The 15,070-nt window shown below is 39.9% G+C and overlaps 1 protein-coding gene across 1 annotated transcript; it reads right to left on the reverse strand.

Moving 5' to 3' along the window:
• Positions 1 to 1,340: 1,340 nt before the first annotated feature.
• LOC133056762 (olfactory receptor 5AN1-like) lies at positions 1,341 to 2,279 on the reverse strand. The gene has a single exon (XM_061142473.1). It carries the CDS (start codon positions 2,277 to 2,279, stop codon positions 1,341 to 1,343), a length of 939 nt encoding a protein of 312 aa, XP_060998456.1.
• Positions 2,280 to 15,070: the final 12,791 nt, after the last annotated feature.

Raw genomic sequence — 15,070 nt, forward strand, 5'->3', positions numbered from 1 at the left:
ACCATGAGACCAAAAATTTACATCCTGCTTCTGAAGACATAAATTGGCTAGAGCTGATAACCCTGCTTATTCCACAAACTATTTCCTTTCTTACCCCTTAAGGTTTGAGGTTTCCAGGAACATATCAGCATTAAAGTACTTCTAACCATTCCATCTTGATGATTGTATTACCTGCATACAACCATAAATTTCTCGGACATGACATGTTGAACACAGACAACAGAGAGGAATGCATATTGGTTTTTCCATATTGGCTCTTACTCTGCAACATTGAATATTTGATAACTTTATTATTGCCATATATTCTCACACAATTCTCATCACATCAAATATGTTCAGATGCTTGAAGTAGCAGGACTTATTTTGACAGTATGATCCCACTAGCTATGTCAACCAGGGGTAAATTTTCCAGACTTAATGAGGGAGGGAAAGAGGGGCTTGACTTCCATAATATCAGAAATTGCTACTGACTGTAACATGGATTTTGAATATCATCCCCATCAGAAATTGCCACTGGACACTAGATGCAAAGTGTTGCATCATTAGAATTACAAGTTAACAGCTCTGAAGGGGCCACACACTGCATTCCACCTCTCTTTATTGTTCAAATCATGTCCTCCAATTTATACTATAACTGTGGGACTAGAATGTGATCAGTAACTTATTAGATAATAAGCACTGAAAGAGGTGTTACTCAAGCATTAGCTGTATCGGACTCGTCTTCTGGGAAGGCACAACTAGGCCAACTGTATACTTGTTTCTGTCCAAAAACACATTCTCTCTGTGTGTTTGTTCTCATTGCGGCCAGAAACACACAATGGACATCAATGACCACCATGGCTGGATTATGTTGCGTCAGAATATTTGAGAGACAAGGTTACACACTCTTGAGGCCTCTGTCAGGGGTATCTCTCCTTTAGGGTCAGAAGCCTGTCAGAATCAGAAAAGAAGGAACAGGTCCTAAATTTTGATGTTTCACGAATAATTCAGTTCAGTTCAGTCACTCAGTCGTGTTCAGCTCTTTGGGACCCCATGAACTGCAGCACGCCAGGCCTCCCTGTCCATCACCAACTCCCAGAGTCCAATAATTGTTAATAGATTAATAAATGATGAGGCCACTCCACATGGAGGATAAAAACAATGGGTCTCTAGGACTTAAAGATATTGTGTTTGTGTAGTTTGATTCAGTTGTTGGTCCATTTTGGCATATTATCTGAGACAAATTAAGTCTTGTCAAAGGCAGAATGAACTTTGTTGCTGTCCATTCATATAAATATTATTGAGGGTTAAGGGAGGTCATTCTAACAAGACAAATCCATCAGAAATCTCAATCTGTGTCCTCAGCAACACATTCTCTTCTTCTGCAACCTTTTCAAGGCATCTTTGATTTCTTTGTTTCTCAGACTGTAAATCAAGGGATTCAACATGGGAATCATCACCGTGTAGAAGACTGATGCAAATCTGTCAAAGCTGGAGGAACCACCAGAGGTGGAACTCAAATAGACAAAGGTACTTGAGATATAAAAGAGAGTGACTGCTGTCAGGTGGGAAACACAGGTGTTGAAAGCCTTGGACCTGCCGCTTGCTGTCGTGATCTTCATGATGGAGATGACAATGTAGACATAGGATATCATGATAACTAAGGCATTTATTATCCCAAAGATTATTGTTGATATGGTAGTGAAGAGTTGTGCAAAGAAAGTGTCAGTGCAGGACAGAACTAACAGCTGGGGCATGTCACAGAAGAAGTGGTTGATGACATTAGGCCCACAGAAGTGGAGCTGGAGCATTGCACACAATTGGGACATAGAGCCAGAGAGTCCAGCCAAGTAGGAGCCCAGCGCCATCCGACCGCAGAGAGCGGGCGACATGATTGAGGAATAGAGGAGTGGGTTACAAATGGCAGCATATCGGTCATAAGCCATGGCGGTCATGAGGCAAGACTCACTCAGCCCCATGGTGGAAAATACAAAGTACTGAACAACACAACCCACGTAGGTGATCATTTTCCGCTCCTGAAAGAAGTCGTAGAGCATCTTAGGGGCTGTGGAGGTCACATAGCAGATGTCTATGAAGGACAGGTTACTGAGGAAGAAGTACATGGGGGTGTGGAGGTGGGAGTCCATTCTTATTAAGATGAGGAGGGACAGGTTCCATGTCACGGTCAAAACGTATATCACCAGGAATAGGACAAAGAGCGCTACTATGATTCTGGGAAAATCTGAGAAACCCAAAAGGATAAAATGCATGGTCTTTGTAATATTTCCTCCCTCAATCATTGGCTTTGTACTCCTAAAATCAGAAAAGAGACAAGAGAATGCATCGCTGGCTCAGGTGACATGATAGCATCACAGTTCTCATATATGCCATGTCTTTCTTCCATTGAGCACTGGATAAAAGGAAATGCTCCACTGCCCTGGAGAAAAGATCTCAGCTTTTCATCTTGAATTGTCAGGAAGTGCCTCCTCAGTGTTTCAGGTTCTCAGTGATTTCATGAGGTCTCATGATAATTAAAAGATATATTTAAAAAGTTGAAAACTTTTTTAAAAAGCAATACAAGTCTTGTGATTATTATATATAAGGAAGAGATCATTGATTAAAATGTTGGGTTTTTCAAAGAACTCTAATAATATATACCTGCTGCTTTATAATAATATAGCATAACTGGTACCATGGCAGGATAAATTTGAAGCAGCTCTTCTCCTAGATGATCATCTAGTGAGATTTTTAAAATATTTTCTTCTTTTATCCATAGGAAAGTGACTCCATTTATAATTACCTCTCAATCTTTTTACAAATATATCTATTACAGTGGCTTCTAAATGGCCTAGAAAAATATATCATGATTTGTAATCTTGAGTTGTTAGAGAGATACAGCATGTATGCCCAATTAAATTATGTAGTAAGTGTTCTTAGGGAGGACATCATGTAAAATATCTCAAAAATAAGCTAGTACAACTCACTACTGGCCCCCACTATTGGCCTATTTTTTTGATACTTTTCTTCTTAGGAAAGAGCATAGAACTGTGGTTAAGTGTTCGTCTTAGTCCTGAGTGTCATAATCAAGATGGCAGTACAGATCATTCCTAATTTCAGTTCCCCTCACTTAAAAAGTAACTAGTAACTATCCATAGGAAGGATACCAGTGTGAAAATTCTAAAACACAGCGAGGAATGTGAACCACCTCTCTGGACCACACTGACCAGGAAGGACCACATTAGGGGAGTAGAGAAGTTCCTCCCTGACAGCCTTGCCCTTCCCCACTACTGGTTCAATGTCATGACAAGAGAGTTCCTCTTGGTCTCTGGTTTTCCTGCCAAATTGGACAACCTAGAAAACATAGATAAATTTCTAGAAATATACAACTTAGGAAAACTGAATCAAGGAAAAACAGAAAGACTAAACAGGCCAATAATGACTAAGGAGATTGAATCAGTAATTAAAAACCTCCCAGCAAAGAAAAGCCCAGGACCAGAAGACTTCATGGTGAATTCTATCAAACATTTACAGAAGAATTAATTCCAATCATTGTCAAAGTCTTCCAAAAAGTTAAAGAGAAAATACCATTTTCAAATTCATTTTGCAAAACCAATATTACTTTGATACCAAAGTGAGATAGGGAAATTACAAGAAAATAAAATGACAGGTCATTACCCTTGATAAATGGAGATTTTTAAACTCTCAACAAAATACTAGCAAATAAAATTTAGCAGCACATAGAAAGGGTCATACACCATGATCTGGTAGGGTTCATTCTTGAGATGCAAGAATGGGTCGATCAAACAATGTGATACACTGCTTTAATAGAATGAAATGTAAAAATCACATCATCCTCTCAATAAATGCACAAAAAGCATTTGACAAATTCAACATCCAATCATGACAAAAATTCACAAGTTAAGTGTTGAAGGATTTCATCTCAACATAATAAAGGACATAGTAACATGTCTTCATCTAACATACTCAGAGGTGAATGATTGATAGCGTCTCTCGTAAGATCAGGAATAGGACAAATAACTAATTATTTCTTCTCAACATAGTGCTAGAAATCCAAGCTGGGTCAATCAGGCATGAAAGATGAATCAATAAATAAATATCAAGAGAACTGGAAATAATTGAAAGTGTTTCTGTTTATAGACAACATGATTTTTAACACAGAAAATCCTAAAGACTCCACCCCAAAACTGTAAGATCTTATGAGCAAATGTAAGTTGCAGTATACAAAACCAACAGCCAGAAATCAGCTGCATTTCTACTACCTAGCACAAATTATCTGAAAAAAAAAAAAAAAAAACAAATAAAGAAAACAATTCCATTTACAGCAGCATCTAAAACAAAACACTCAGGAATGAAATAACTGAGGAGATGAAAGATCTCCAAAGTGAACACTCACTATAAGACATTGACAAAAGAAACTGAAAAGACACAATAGAAAGATTTTCCATATTCATGGACTAAAAAAATGGATAAAGTTAAATTGTCCATAATGCCCAAAGCCATAGGTAGATTCAATGCAATACCTATGAAGATTCCAATGACATTTTTCACAGAAATAGAACGACAATCCTAAAATTGGCATGTCACCACAAATACCCTGAATAGACGAAGCAATCCTGAGAAACAGACCAAAGCTGGAGACACTATGCTTCCTGATTTCAAATTACATTGCAAATCTATAGTGGGTTTTTGTGTGTGTGAGATTATATCAAACTAAAAAGCTAAAGAAATAAACAAAAGGAAAAGGCAACCCATGAACTGGGAGAAAATATTTGCAGAAACATATCTAGTAAGGAATTAGCATCCAAAATACATAAAGAGCTCATGCTCACTAGAGAGTTATTTACAATTATTACAATAGCCAAAACATTGAAACAACTTAGATGTCCACTGAACGGTGAATGGATACGATGGCCATACTACCCTGAGTGTATCCGATCTTGTCTGAAAGGTGAATGAATTAAAAAAATTACATATATATATACACACACATACCTATATATATGAAATATTCAGACATGGAAAAGAAAATCTTGGCATTTCCAACAGCTTGGGTAGATCTTGAGGGCATTCTGCTAAGTGAGATCAGTCACACAGAGAAAAACAAATACTGTATTATCTCCCTTTATGTGGAATCTAAAATAAATCTCATTTTAAAAAATTCAGATTGTGCTTGACAGAGGCAGGAGTAGAAGATGGAGGAACTGGTTAGAAATGAGCAGAAGATATAAACTCCCAGTTAGAAGATAAGTCCTGGGGATACAATGTACAACCTGATGACATTAGTTAATAATACTGTATTGCATATTTGAAAGTTTCTAAGAAAATAGACCTCAAAAGGCCTCATAACAAGGAATGATATCATGTCCATGGAAGGTGATGAATGCTAACCATTTTACCACGGTAACCATTTGGCAGTACATGCATGTATCGAATCATTATGTTGTGTACCTTGTCACTGGCGTTTGCTTGCTAAGTCGCATCTGACTCTGTGACCGCAGCACACCAAGCTCCTCTGTCCTTCACTTTCTCCCGGAATCTGCTCAAACTCATCCTCATTAGGTCAGAGATGCCATCCAACTGTCTCATCCTCTGTCACCCTCTTTTCCTATTGCCCTCAGGATTTCCCAGCATCAGGGTCTTTTCTAATCAGTCAGCTCTTTGCATCAGGTAGCCAAAGTACTGGAGCTTCAACTTCAGCATCAGTCCTTCCAATGAATATTCAGGGTTGATTTCATTTAGGATGGACTGGTTTGATCTCCTTGCAGTCCAAGGGACTCCCAAGAGTCTTCTCCAACACTGCAATGAAAGGGTATCAATTCTTCAGTGCTCAGCCATCTTTATAGTCCAACAGTCACATCCATACATGACTACTGGAAAAACCATAGCTTTGACTATACAGAACTCTGTCAGCAAAGAGATGTCTCTGCTTTTTAATATCTGTCTAGGTTTGTTGTAGCTTTTTTTCTGAGAAACAACATCTTTTAAGTTTGTGGCTGCAGCCACCATCCACAGTGATTTTGGAGCTCAAGAAAATAAAATCTGTCACTGTTTCCACTTTTTCACCATCTATTTGTCATGAAATAATGGGAACTGGATGCTATGATCTTCATTTTTTGAATGTTGTGTTTTAAGCCAGCATTTTCACTCTCCTCTGTCACCCACATCAAGAGGCTCTTTAGTTTCTTTTTGCTTTCTGCCATTAGAGTGATATCATCTACATATCTGAGGTTGCTGATATTTCCCCCAGCAATCCTGATTCCAGCTTGTGACTCATCCAGCCAGACATTTCACGTGATGTGCTCTGCATATATGTTAAATGAGCAGGATGGCAATATACAACCTTGACGTAATCCTGACTCAATTTTGAACCAGTCTATAGCTTCATGTTTGGTTCTAACTGTTGCTTCTTGACCTGCATACGGGTTTCTCAGGATACAATTAAGCTGGCCTGATATTCTCACCCCTTTAAGAATTTTCCACAGGTTGTTGTCATCCACACAGTCAAAGCCTTTAGCACAGTCAATGAAGCAGATGTTTTTCTGGAATTCCCTTGCTTTTTCTATGCTTCAACAAATGTTGGCAATTTGATCTATGGTTCCTCTGCCTTTTATAAACCCAGCTTGTACATCTGGAAGTTCTCAATTTACATGCAACTGAAGCCTAGCTTGAAGGATTTTGAGCTTTACCTTGCTAGCATGTGAAATGAGTGTGGTTGTATGATAGTTTGGATGTTCTTTGGCATTGCCCTTCTCCGGGATTGGAATGAAAAGTGACATTTTCCAGTCCTGTGGCCACTGCTGCATTTTCCAAGTCTACTGGTATATTTTGTGCAGCATTTCCACAGCATCATCTTTTAGAATTTTAAATAGCTCAGATGTAACTCCATCACCTCCTCTAGCTTTGGCTATAGTAATGCTTCCTAAGACCCAATTGACTTCACACTCCAGGATGTCTGGTTGTAGATGAGTGACCACATCATCATGCTTAACTGGTCATTAAGAATTTTCTGTACAGTTCTTCTTGTCACGTTTTCTTAATCTCTTTTTCTTCTGTTAAGTCCTTGCCATTTCTGTCCTTGATTGAGCCCATCTTTGCATGAAATGTTCCCTTGGTATCTGTAATTTTCTTAAAGGGATTGCTAATCTTTCCTATTCTATTGCTTCCCTCTATTTCTTTGCACCGTTCACTGAGGAAGGCTTTCTTATCTCTCCTTGCTCTTCTCTGGAACTCTGCATTTACTTGGGTATACACTTCCCTTTCTACTTCGCCTTTCACTTCTCTGCTATCTGTAAGGCCTCCTCAGAAAACCATTTTGCCTTCTTGCATTTCTTTTTCTTTGGGATTGTTTTGGTCACTGACTCCTGTACAGTGTTATAAACCTCTGTCCATAGTTCTTCATGAACTCTTGCTACCAGATCTAATCCCTTGAATCCATTTGTCACCTCCACTGTATAGCTATAAGGGAATTGATTTAGGTCATACCTGAATGGCCTCGTGGTTTTCCCTACTTTCTTCAGTTTAAGCCTTAATTTTGCAATAAAGAGCTGATGATCTGAGCCAGAGTCAGCTCCCAGTCTTGTTTTTGTGGACTCTATGGAGTTTCTCCATCTCTGGCTGCAAAGAATATAGTCCATCTGATTTCAGTATTGACCATTTGTTGATGTCTATGAGTAGAGGCATCTCTTGTGTTGCTGGAAGAGGCTGTTTGCTATTACCAGTATGTTTTCTTGACAAAACTCTGTTAGCCTTTGCCCTGCTTCACTTTGTACTCCAAGGCCAAACTTGTCTGTTACTCCAGGTACCTCTTGACTTCCTACATTGAAATTCCAATCCCCTATGATGAAAAGGACATCTTTTCATGTTAGTTCTAGAAGGTCTTGTAGTTCTTCATAGAACCATTCCAATTCATCTTCTTTGGCATTAGTGGTTGGGGCATGGACCCGGATTTACTGTGATGTTGAATGATTTGCCTTGGAAAGGAACCAAGATCTTTCCTTCATTTTTGAGGTTGCATCCACGTGCTGCATTTCAGGTTCTTTTGTTGATTATGAGGGCTACCCCATTTATTCAAAGGGATTCTTACCTACAGTAGTGGATATAATGGTCATATGAATTAATTTGCCCTTTACCATCCAGTTTAGTTCACTGATTTCTAAAGTGTCAGTGTTCCCTCTGCCATCTGCTTGACCACAAGCAATTTGCCTTGATTCATGGGCCTCACATTCCAGGTTCCTATGCAATATTGTTCTTTATAGCCCTGGAGTTTACTTTCACATCCAGACACAGCCACAACAGGGAGGTTTTCCACTTTGGCCCAGCCTCTTCATTCTTTCTGGAACTATTTCTCTGCTCTTCCCAGTGGCATACTGGACACCTACCGATCTGGAGAGTTCATCTTGCAGTGTCATATCTTCTTGCCTTTTCATACTGTTCATGGGGTTCTCACGGCAAGAATACTGAAGTGGTTTGCCATTCCCTTCTCCAGTGGACCACGTTTTGTCAGAACTCTCTGCCATGACCTGTCCGTCTTGGGTGGCCCTACATGGCGTGGCTCATAGCTTCATTGAGTTACGCAAGGCTGTGATCCATGTGATGCTTTTGGTTAGCTTTCTCTGCTTGTGGTATTCACTCTGAAGGCTGTGGGATTATCGTTCTTGCTTCTTCTGTCTGCCCTCTGATGGATGAGGATAAGAGGTTTGTGCAAACTTCTTGACGGGAGGGACTGACCGTGTGGGAAACTAGGTCTTGCTCTGGTGGGCAGGGCCGTGCTCTGTAAACCTTGAATCGAATTATCTGCAGATGACTGGGACTCTGCGCCCTCTCTGTCAGCTATTTAGCCTGAGGCAGCCCAGTCCTTGAGTCTACAGGCTCTATGGTATGGCTAATGGAGACCTCCTCAAGAGGACTTATGCCAACATACCGTGCCTCCCAGGACTGTGGCTGCCAGGGCCCCTGTCCCCACAGGAGGACCCTGCTGACTGCGCCTCCACAGGAGACCCTCCGACACTCACAGGCAGGTTTGCTCAGCCTCTTCTGGGGATCACTGGGGGTCCTGGTGCACACAGGTTTTGTTTGTGCCCTCCAAGAGTCTCTGTTTCCCCCCGTCATGTGGAAGTTTTGCAATCAAACTTGGAAGTTTTGCTATGCTACACACTGCCTTCCCTTGTGCTAAAAAAGGAAGTTTATAATAACAAAAAAAAGAAAAAGAAAGAAAGAAAGAAAATTTAGAAAAAATTAATTAGAAAAGACTTGAAATTTCAGATATTTAGAAGTCGTATAAACATTGATATTTCATTATTCTTATAGAAATGGGCATATGCCAAAAGGATAAAGAGAACTTTAAGAATAAATTCAAATATGGCTAAGAATTTAATATATGACAAAGTTAGTTGATTTAAATTGATAGAAAAGTCTTTCCCAAGTATTCTGTGAGGTCTGGCTTATTGTTAGTAAAAAGCACTGGGGAAATGAATAGATACACCTCTGTATAATCTTGGGCTGAAAAACAAATTTCTCAAATATAACAATAAACCAGAAACTTTTAGAGTGAAAATATGATATAACAATTTGAAACTTGGTTATGGTTGAAAAACCCACTTATATAATTTTGAAATACACAACGAAATGGAAACATAGTCAAAAAATATACAAAATGACAGCATAGTAAGACCTGTAATATGAATACAAAGAGTATGTCACTAAGAGATGGGCATACATATATAGTGATGATGAGTACACAAAATAATTCTATCATTTCTGGAAGAAAACAATTATATAATTGCTCTCTCTCAACTTCTCTCTCTCTTACACACATGCATACAATACCTGTTCCAATTACAAATGCCAAAAGTAATGAGTGATAACATTTTTATTTTCTTCTTTATACTTATCTATTGGTTTTCAATTTTCTACAACTCATATTTACAAGAACAACTTATTAAGATATGCAAATCTCTAATCCTTAATTGTTAGGATCAAGAGAGGAAGAGGGAAAATGACAGAGAGAGAATTACAGTAAGAGAAGGACAGAGAATAGACTTTCAGACTTTCCTTTTATTAATACCTGCTGGCTGTGTGACCCCTGGCAAGTTATTAACATTTCTGTACCTCAGTTGCCCCATTTACAATGGGATTAATAATGCCTACCACCTCACAAGCCTATTGCAGAGACTGAATGACATAAAGAGCTTATTAAAACCCTGTCCAAGTGTGATCTACTAAGGACATGGTCGTTTGGGAGAGTGGTGCAGGGCACAAAACCAGGGAAGAAGGGCAGGAACGTGGCTGGATGAAGAACAAGGTAAGAAAAGAAGACTAAAAGGGACGGTTATGTCCACACTCCCTGTGCATGGAATGGGGGCATCTCTGATATCTGCGTCACCTACCCTAGAGTCTCAAGTCTCCCAGGGTCTCCAAGGACGATGCTGGAGATCTACTTGACATATTTCAAAAGACCAGTGGAGTCAGAAAGAGAAAAACAAATATCACATATTAACACATATGTATGGAATCTGGAAAGATGATACTGATGAATTTGCAGGGCAGTAATGGAGATGCAGGCATAGAGAATGAACTCACAGACACAGGGGAGGGGGGAAGGAAGGAGGGGTGAGGTGAATGGAGAGAGTAGCATGGAAGCAAGACACCACCACATGTAAAGCAGCCAGTGGGAACCTGTGGTATGAATCAGGGATCGCAAACCCAGGATCTGTAACAACCTAGAGGGGAGGGAAGGGGTGGGAGGTGGGAGGGAGGTTCAAGAGGGAGCTCACACACGTCTACCTGTGGCTAATTCATGTTGACGTATGGCAGAAACCAAAGCAACATTGTAAAGCAATTGTCCTTTAATTTAAAATAAATAATTTTTTTAAAGACCAGTAGAATTGTACACAAGGACTTATTCGAATTAGCAACCAACTTGGCTTTACTCTTCAGAAATTATGATTCAAAACTATATATTGAAATGGAAATCCAATTGTTCTTATATAAAAGCAGATCCTCAAGGGAATAAATTAAAAGAGTCTTTGCAAAAAAGAAGAAAAGAAAGAGAGATGGTAAACATAGACAACTACGTTTGATCATACCTTATTCCCCTAAATTCAGGAAAATAGTACCTTAATTCAGCATTTATTTAACTTTTCAGTTCAGTCTAGCCGCTCGGTCGTTTCTGACTCTTTGCCACCCCATGGACTGCAGCACGCCAGGCTTCCCTGTCCATCACCAACTCCCGGAGCATTTAACTTTTACAGTGTGTTAAACTTTACAGACATGCCATTTGATTCTACATGATAATTTGCCCCCATTTTACAGGTGAAAAACCAGCAGACAACAGAGTTCAAGACAATATCCTTTCAAAATTGCAGGACTAGAATTCAACATTCATCCCTCACCGCAGAGTAATACCTGGCATTTTAGGTTACAGATTACAAACCTTCCTCCACAAAGGTCCAACTGAAAGAATCACATAGCTATGGAGACAACACAGAATCCATTGTTCTTTATAAATCATGCCCTCTCACCTTGACACAGTACCCAGGAAGACACAGTTCTTCAGAAAGGTTGAAACTGTGTTTTTCTTTTGCCAAGAAATTTTCCTATTGCACCTCAGGACAGAAAATTTGGGCCATGAAATTGGCTGTCCATGGGCAGTCAGAGAGATGCCCTCACTGGGGAGACTCGTAAATGTATTTTTAAGGGCAGAAGTGAAAGGAAAAAGACAACAAGGAGGTGAAAAATCTCCAGGTACTTTCTCTCTGGAGTCAAGGTTGTCATGGAGTTTTGTCCCTGCTAATTTCATGCACCACTTTGCTATGTCCCTTCAGGTTCAATTCCCCCTCTTCCCCATATTCCTATGATGATCTCATAATTATAGCTTTCCCTTTAACAAACTTGGATTCATGTGAGCTGGAAGATTCATGGTGATCATCTAGTCCAGTAACTTCAGTTTCCCAGCTGGGACCTGGAGCCAGTGGAGCTAAGAGATTTGCTCAAGATGGCACAGATGGTATACCTATCTAAAATGAATGTGCTTTGTAAACAGGGTGTCTCTAAGTATCAAGTTCATTGTATTGAAACTATTACCAGTTAGGTGTGCCATCTTGGGCAAATCTCTCAGCTAAACTGGCCTCAGATTGAAGTTACTGGACTAGATGATCACCATGTCTCTTCCAGCTCAAATGAATCCAAGTTTGTTAAAGGAAAAGTTATCATATATATATATATATATATATACATACATACATACATACACACACATATACATATGGATATATATATGTATGTATATGTATACACACACACACACATATATGTATATACATATATATATATGGGCTTCCCTGATAGCTCAGTTGGTAAAGAATCTGCCTGCAATATAGGAGACCTGAGTTCGACCCCTGTGTTGGGAAGATCCCCTGGAGAAGGGAAAGGCTACCCACTCCAGTGGGTAGTATTCTGGCCTGGAAAATTCCATGCACTGTATAGCCCATGGGGTCGCAAAGAGTCAGACACAACTGAGATTCACTTCCACTCATATATATATATATATATATATATATATATATATATATATATATACACACACACACACACACATACATACATCTTCCTAAATATCTGACCTGAATCAATCAACACAACAGCCCTGTGAAGCAGATATGGTATTATTTCCTATGCATTAGTGGGGAAATCAAGGCAATCAGGAATACAAGAAAACTATTCATGAGATAGCCACAAATTATTGTAGTTGCAACTATGGGCATTGGTATCAGCAAATCTGGAGTGAATACCATCTCTTTCACTTGACGGTTCTGTGATTTGAGCAAATTAACTTCTCTAAGCCTCTAAATATTATCACCTATAAAATAGGGCTGATAATAGAACTGAGTTTGAGAGTACTTATTAAGCTATTATGGGCTTCCCTGGTGGCTCAGACGGTAAAGAATCTTGTCTGCAGTGCAGGAGACCCGGGTTCTATCCCTGGATGGGGTAGATCCCCTGGAGAAGGAAATGGCTACCCACTCTAGCATTCTTGCTGGAGAATTCCTTGACGGAGGAGCCTGGCAGGCTACAGTACACGGTGTTGCAAAGGATCAGACACGACTGAGCAACTAACAATTTTACTTTCATTTTCATTTATTATAAGAGTATGTAATCCATACCTTGCCTTCTGTTAAAACCAGGTGTAAGTTTTGGGTTCTGAATTGGAGTTCTTTCCAATATATTAAGCTGTATTACCAATCCTTCATTTGAAATATCTAATTAAAATGACTCCCATAAACTTTTTTTTTATTTTTGTCTTTTTTAAATTGGGGCTCAGTCAGTCAGTTCAGTCACTCAGTCGTGTCTGACTCTCTGTGACCCCAGGGACTGCAGCACGCCAGGCTTCCCCGTCCTTCACCATCTCCCAGAGTTTGCTCAAACTCATGTCCATCGAGTCAGTGATGCCATCCAACCATCTCATCCTCTGTTGTCCCCTTCTCCTCCCAACTTCAATCTTTCCCAGCATCAGGGTCTTTTCCAATGAGTTGGTTCTTCTCATCAGCTGGCCAAAGAATTGGAGTTTCAGCTTCAGTATCAGTCTTTCCCATGAATATTCAGAACTGATTTCCTTTAGGATGGACTAGTTGGATCTCCTTGCAGTCCCGGGGACTCTCAAGAATCTTCTGCAACACCAGAGTTCAAAAGCATCAATTCTTTCAGCACTCAGCTTTCTTTATGGTCTAACTCTCATATCCATACATGACTACTGGAAAAACCAGAGCTTGACTAGATGGACCTTCGTTGGTAAAGTACTATCTCTGCTTTTTAATATGCCATCCAGGTTGGTTGTAGCTTTTCTTCCAAAGAGCAAGTGTCTTTTAATTTCATGGCTGCTGTCACCGTCTGCAATGATTTTGGAGCCCAAAAATGTAGTCTCTCACTGTTTCCACTGTTTCCCCATCTCTTGGCTCAAACTGGGGCTCAGGCGCACGCTCAGTCACTGCAGTCGTGTCCGAGTCCTCCTGATTCAGGGATCAGGAGGTTGACTTTTCTGAGCCAGTGGATCAAAACTGCATCTCTTATGTCTCCTGCTTTGGCAGTAACATGCTTTACCACTAGAACCACCTGGGGCTTAGGGACCCTGCCATTACGATGGATATAGAGGTGTTTTTGGAAGAGGGTATGGCAACCCACTCCAGTATTCTTGCCTGGAGAATCCCCATGGACAGAGAATGCTGGTAGGCTGCAGACCATGGGGTCACGAAGAGTCGGACACGACTGAGTGACTAAGCACAGCACAGCATACTTCTTTATCTACTTCAGCTAATCTTACTGCTAGGGAAAAGGGGCTGTGTGGGCAAAGAGATAATTACATGATTTAACTCCTGCTAATAAGGTAGTGTTTATATAGTCCTCTGATTAAAGCTGCAATAGCTTAATCCTTAGAACTGAACAGATTCTTTTCTTTTTTCCATTTATTTTTAAGAGTCGGAGGCTAATTACTTTAAAATATTGTAGTGGTTTTAGTCATACATTGACATGAATCAGCCATGGAATTACGTGTATTCCCCATCCCGATCCCCACTCCCACCTCCCTCTCCACCCGATCCCTCTGGATCTTCTCAGTGCACCAGGCCTGAGCACTTGTCTCATGCATCCAACCTGGGCTGGAGATCTGTTTCACCCTTGATAATATACATGTTTTCATGCTGTTCTCTCGAAACATCCCATACTCACCTTCTCCCACAGAGTCCAAAAGTCTGTTCTGTACATCCGTGTCTCTTTTTCTGTTTTACATATAGGGCTATTGTTACCATCTTTCTAAATTCCATATATATGTGTTACTATACTTTATTGGTCTTTATCTTCCTGGCTTACTTCACTCTGTATCATGGGCTCCAGCTTCATCCATCTCATTAGAACTGATTCAAATGAATTCTTTTTAACGACTGAGTAATATTCCATGGTGTATATGTACCAAAGCTTTCTTATCCATTCATCTGCTGATGGACGTCTAGGTTGCTTCCATGTCCTGATTATTATAAACAGTGCTGTGATGAACTTTGGGTCTCTTTCAGATCTGGTTTCT

Source organism: Dama dama, chromosome 1 (assembly GCF_033118175.1).
Source record: "Dama dama isolate Ldn47 chromosome 1, ASM3311817v1, whole genome shotgun sequence".
NCBI lineage: Eukaryota > Metazoa > Chordata > Mammalia > Artiodactyla > Cervidae > Dama > Dama dama.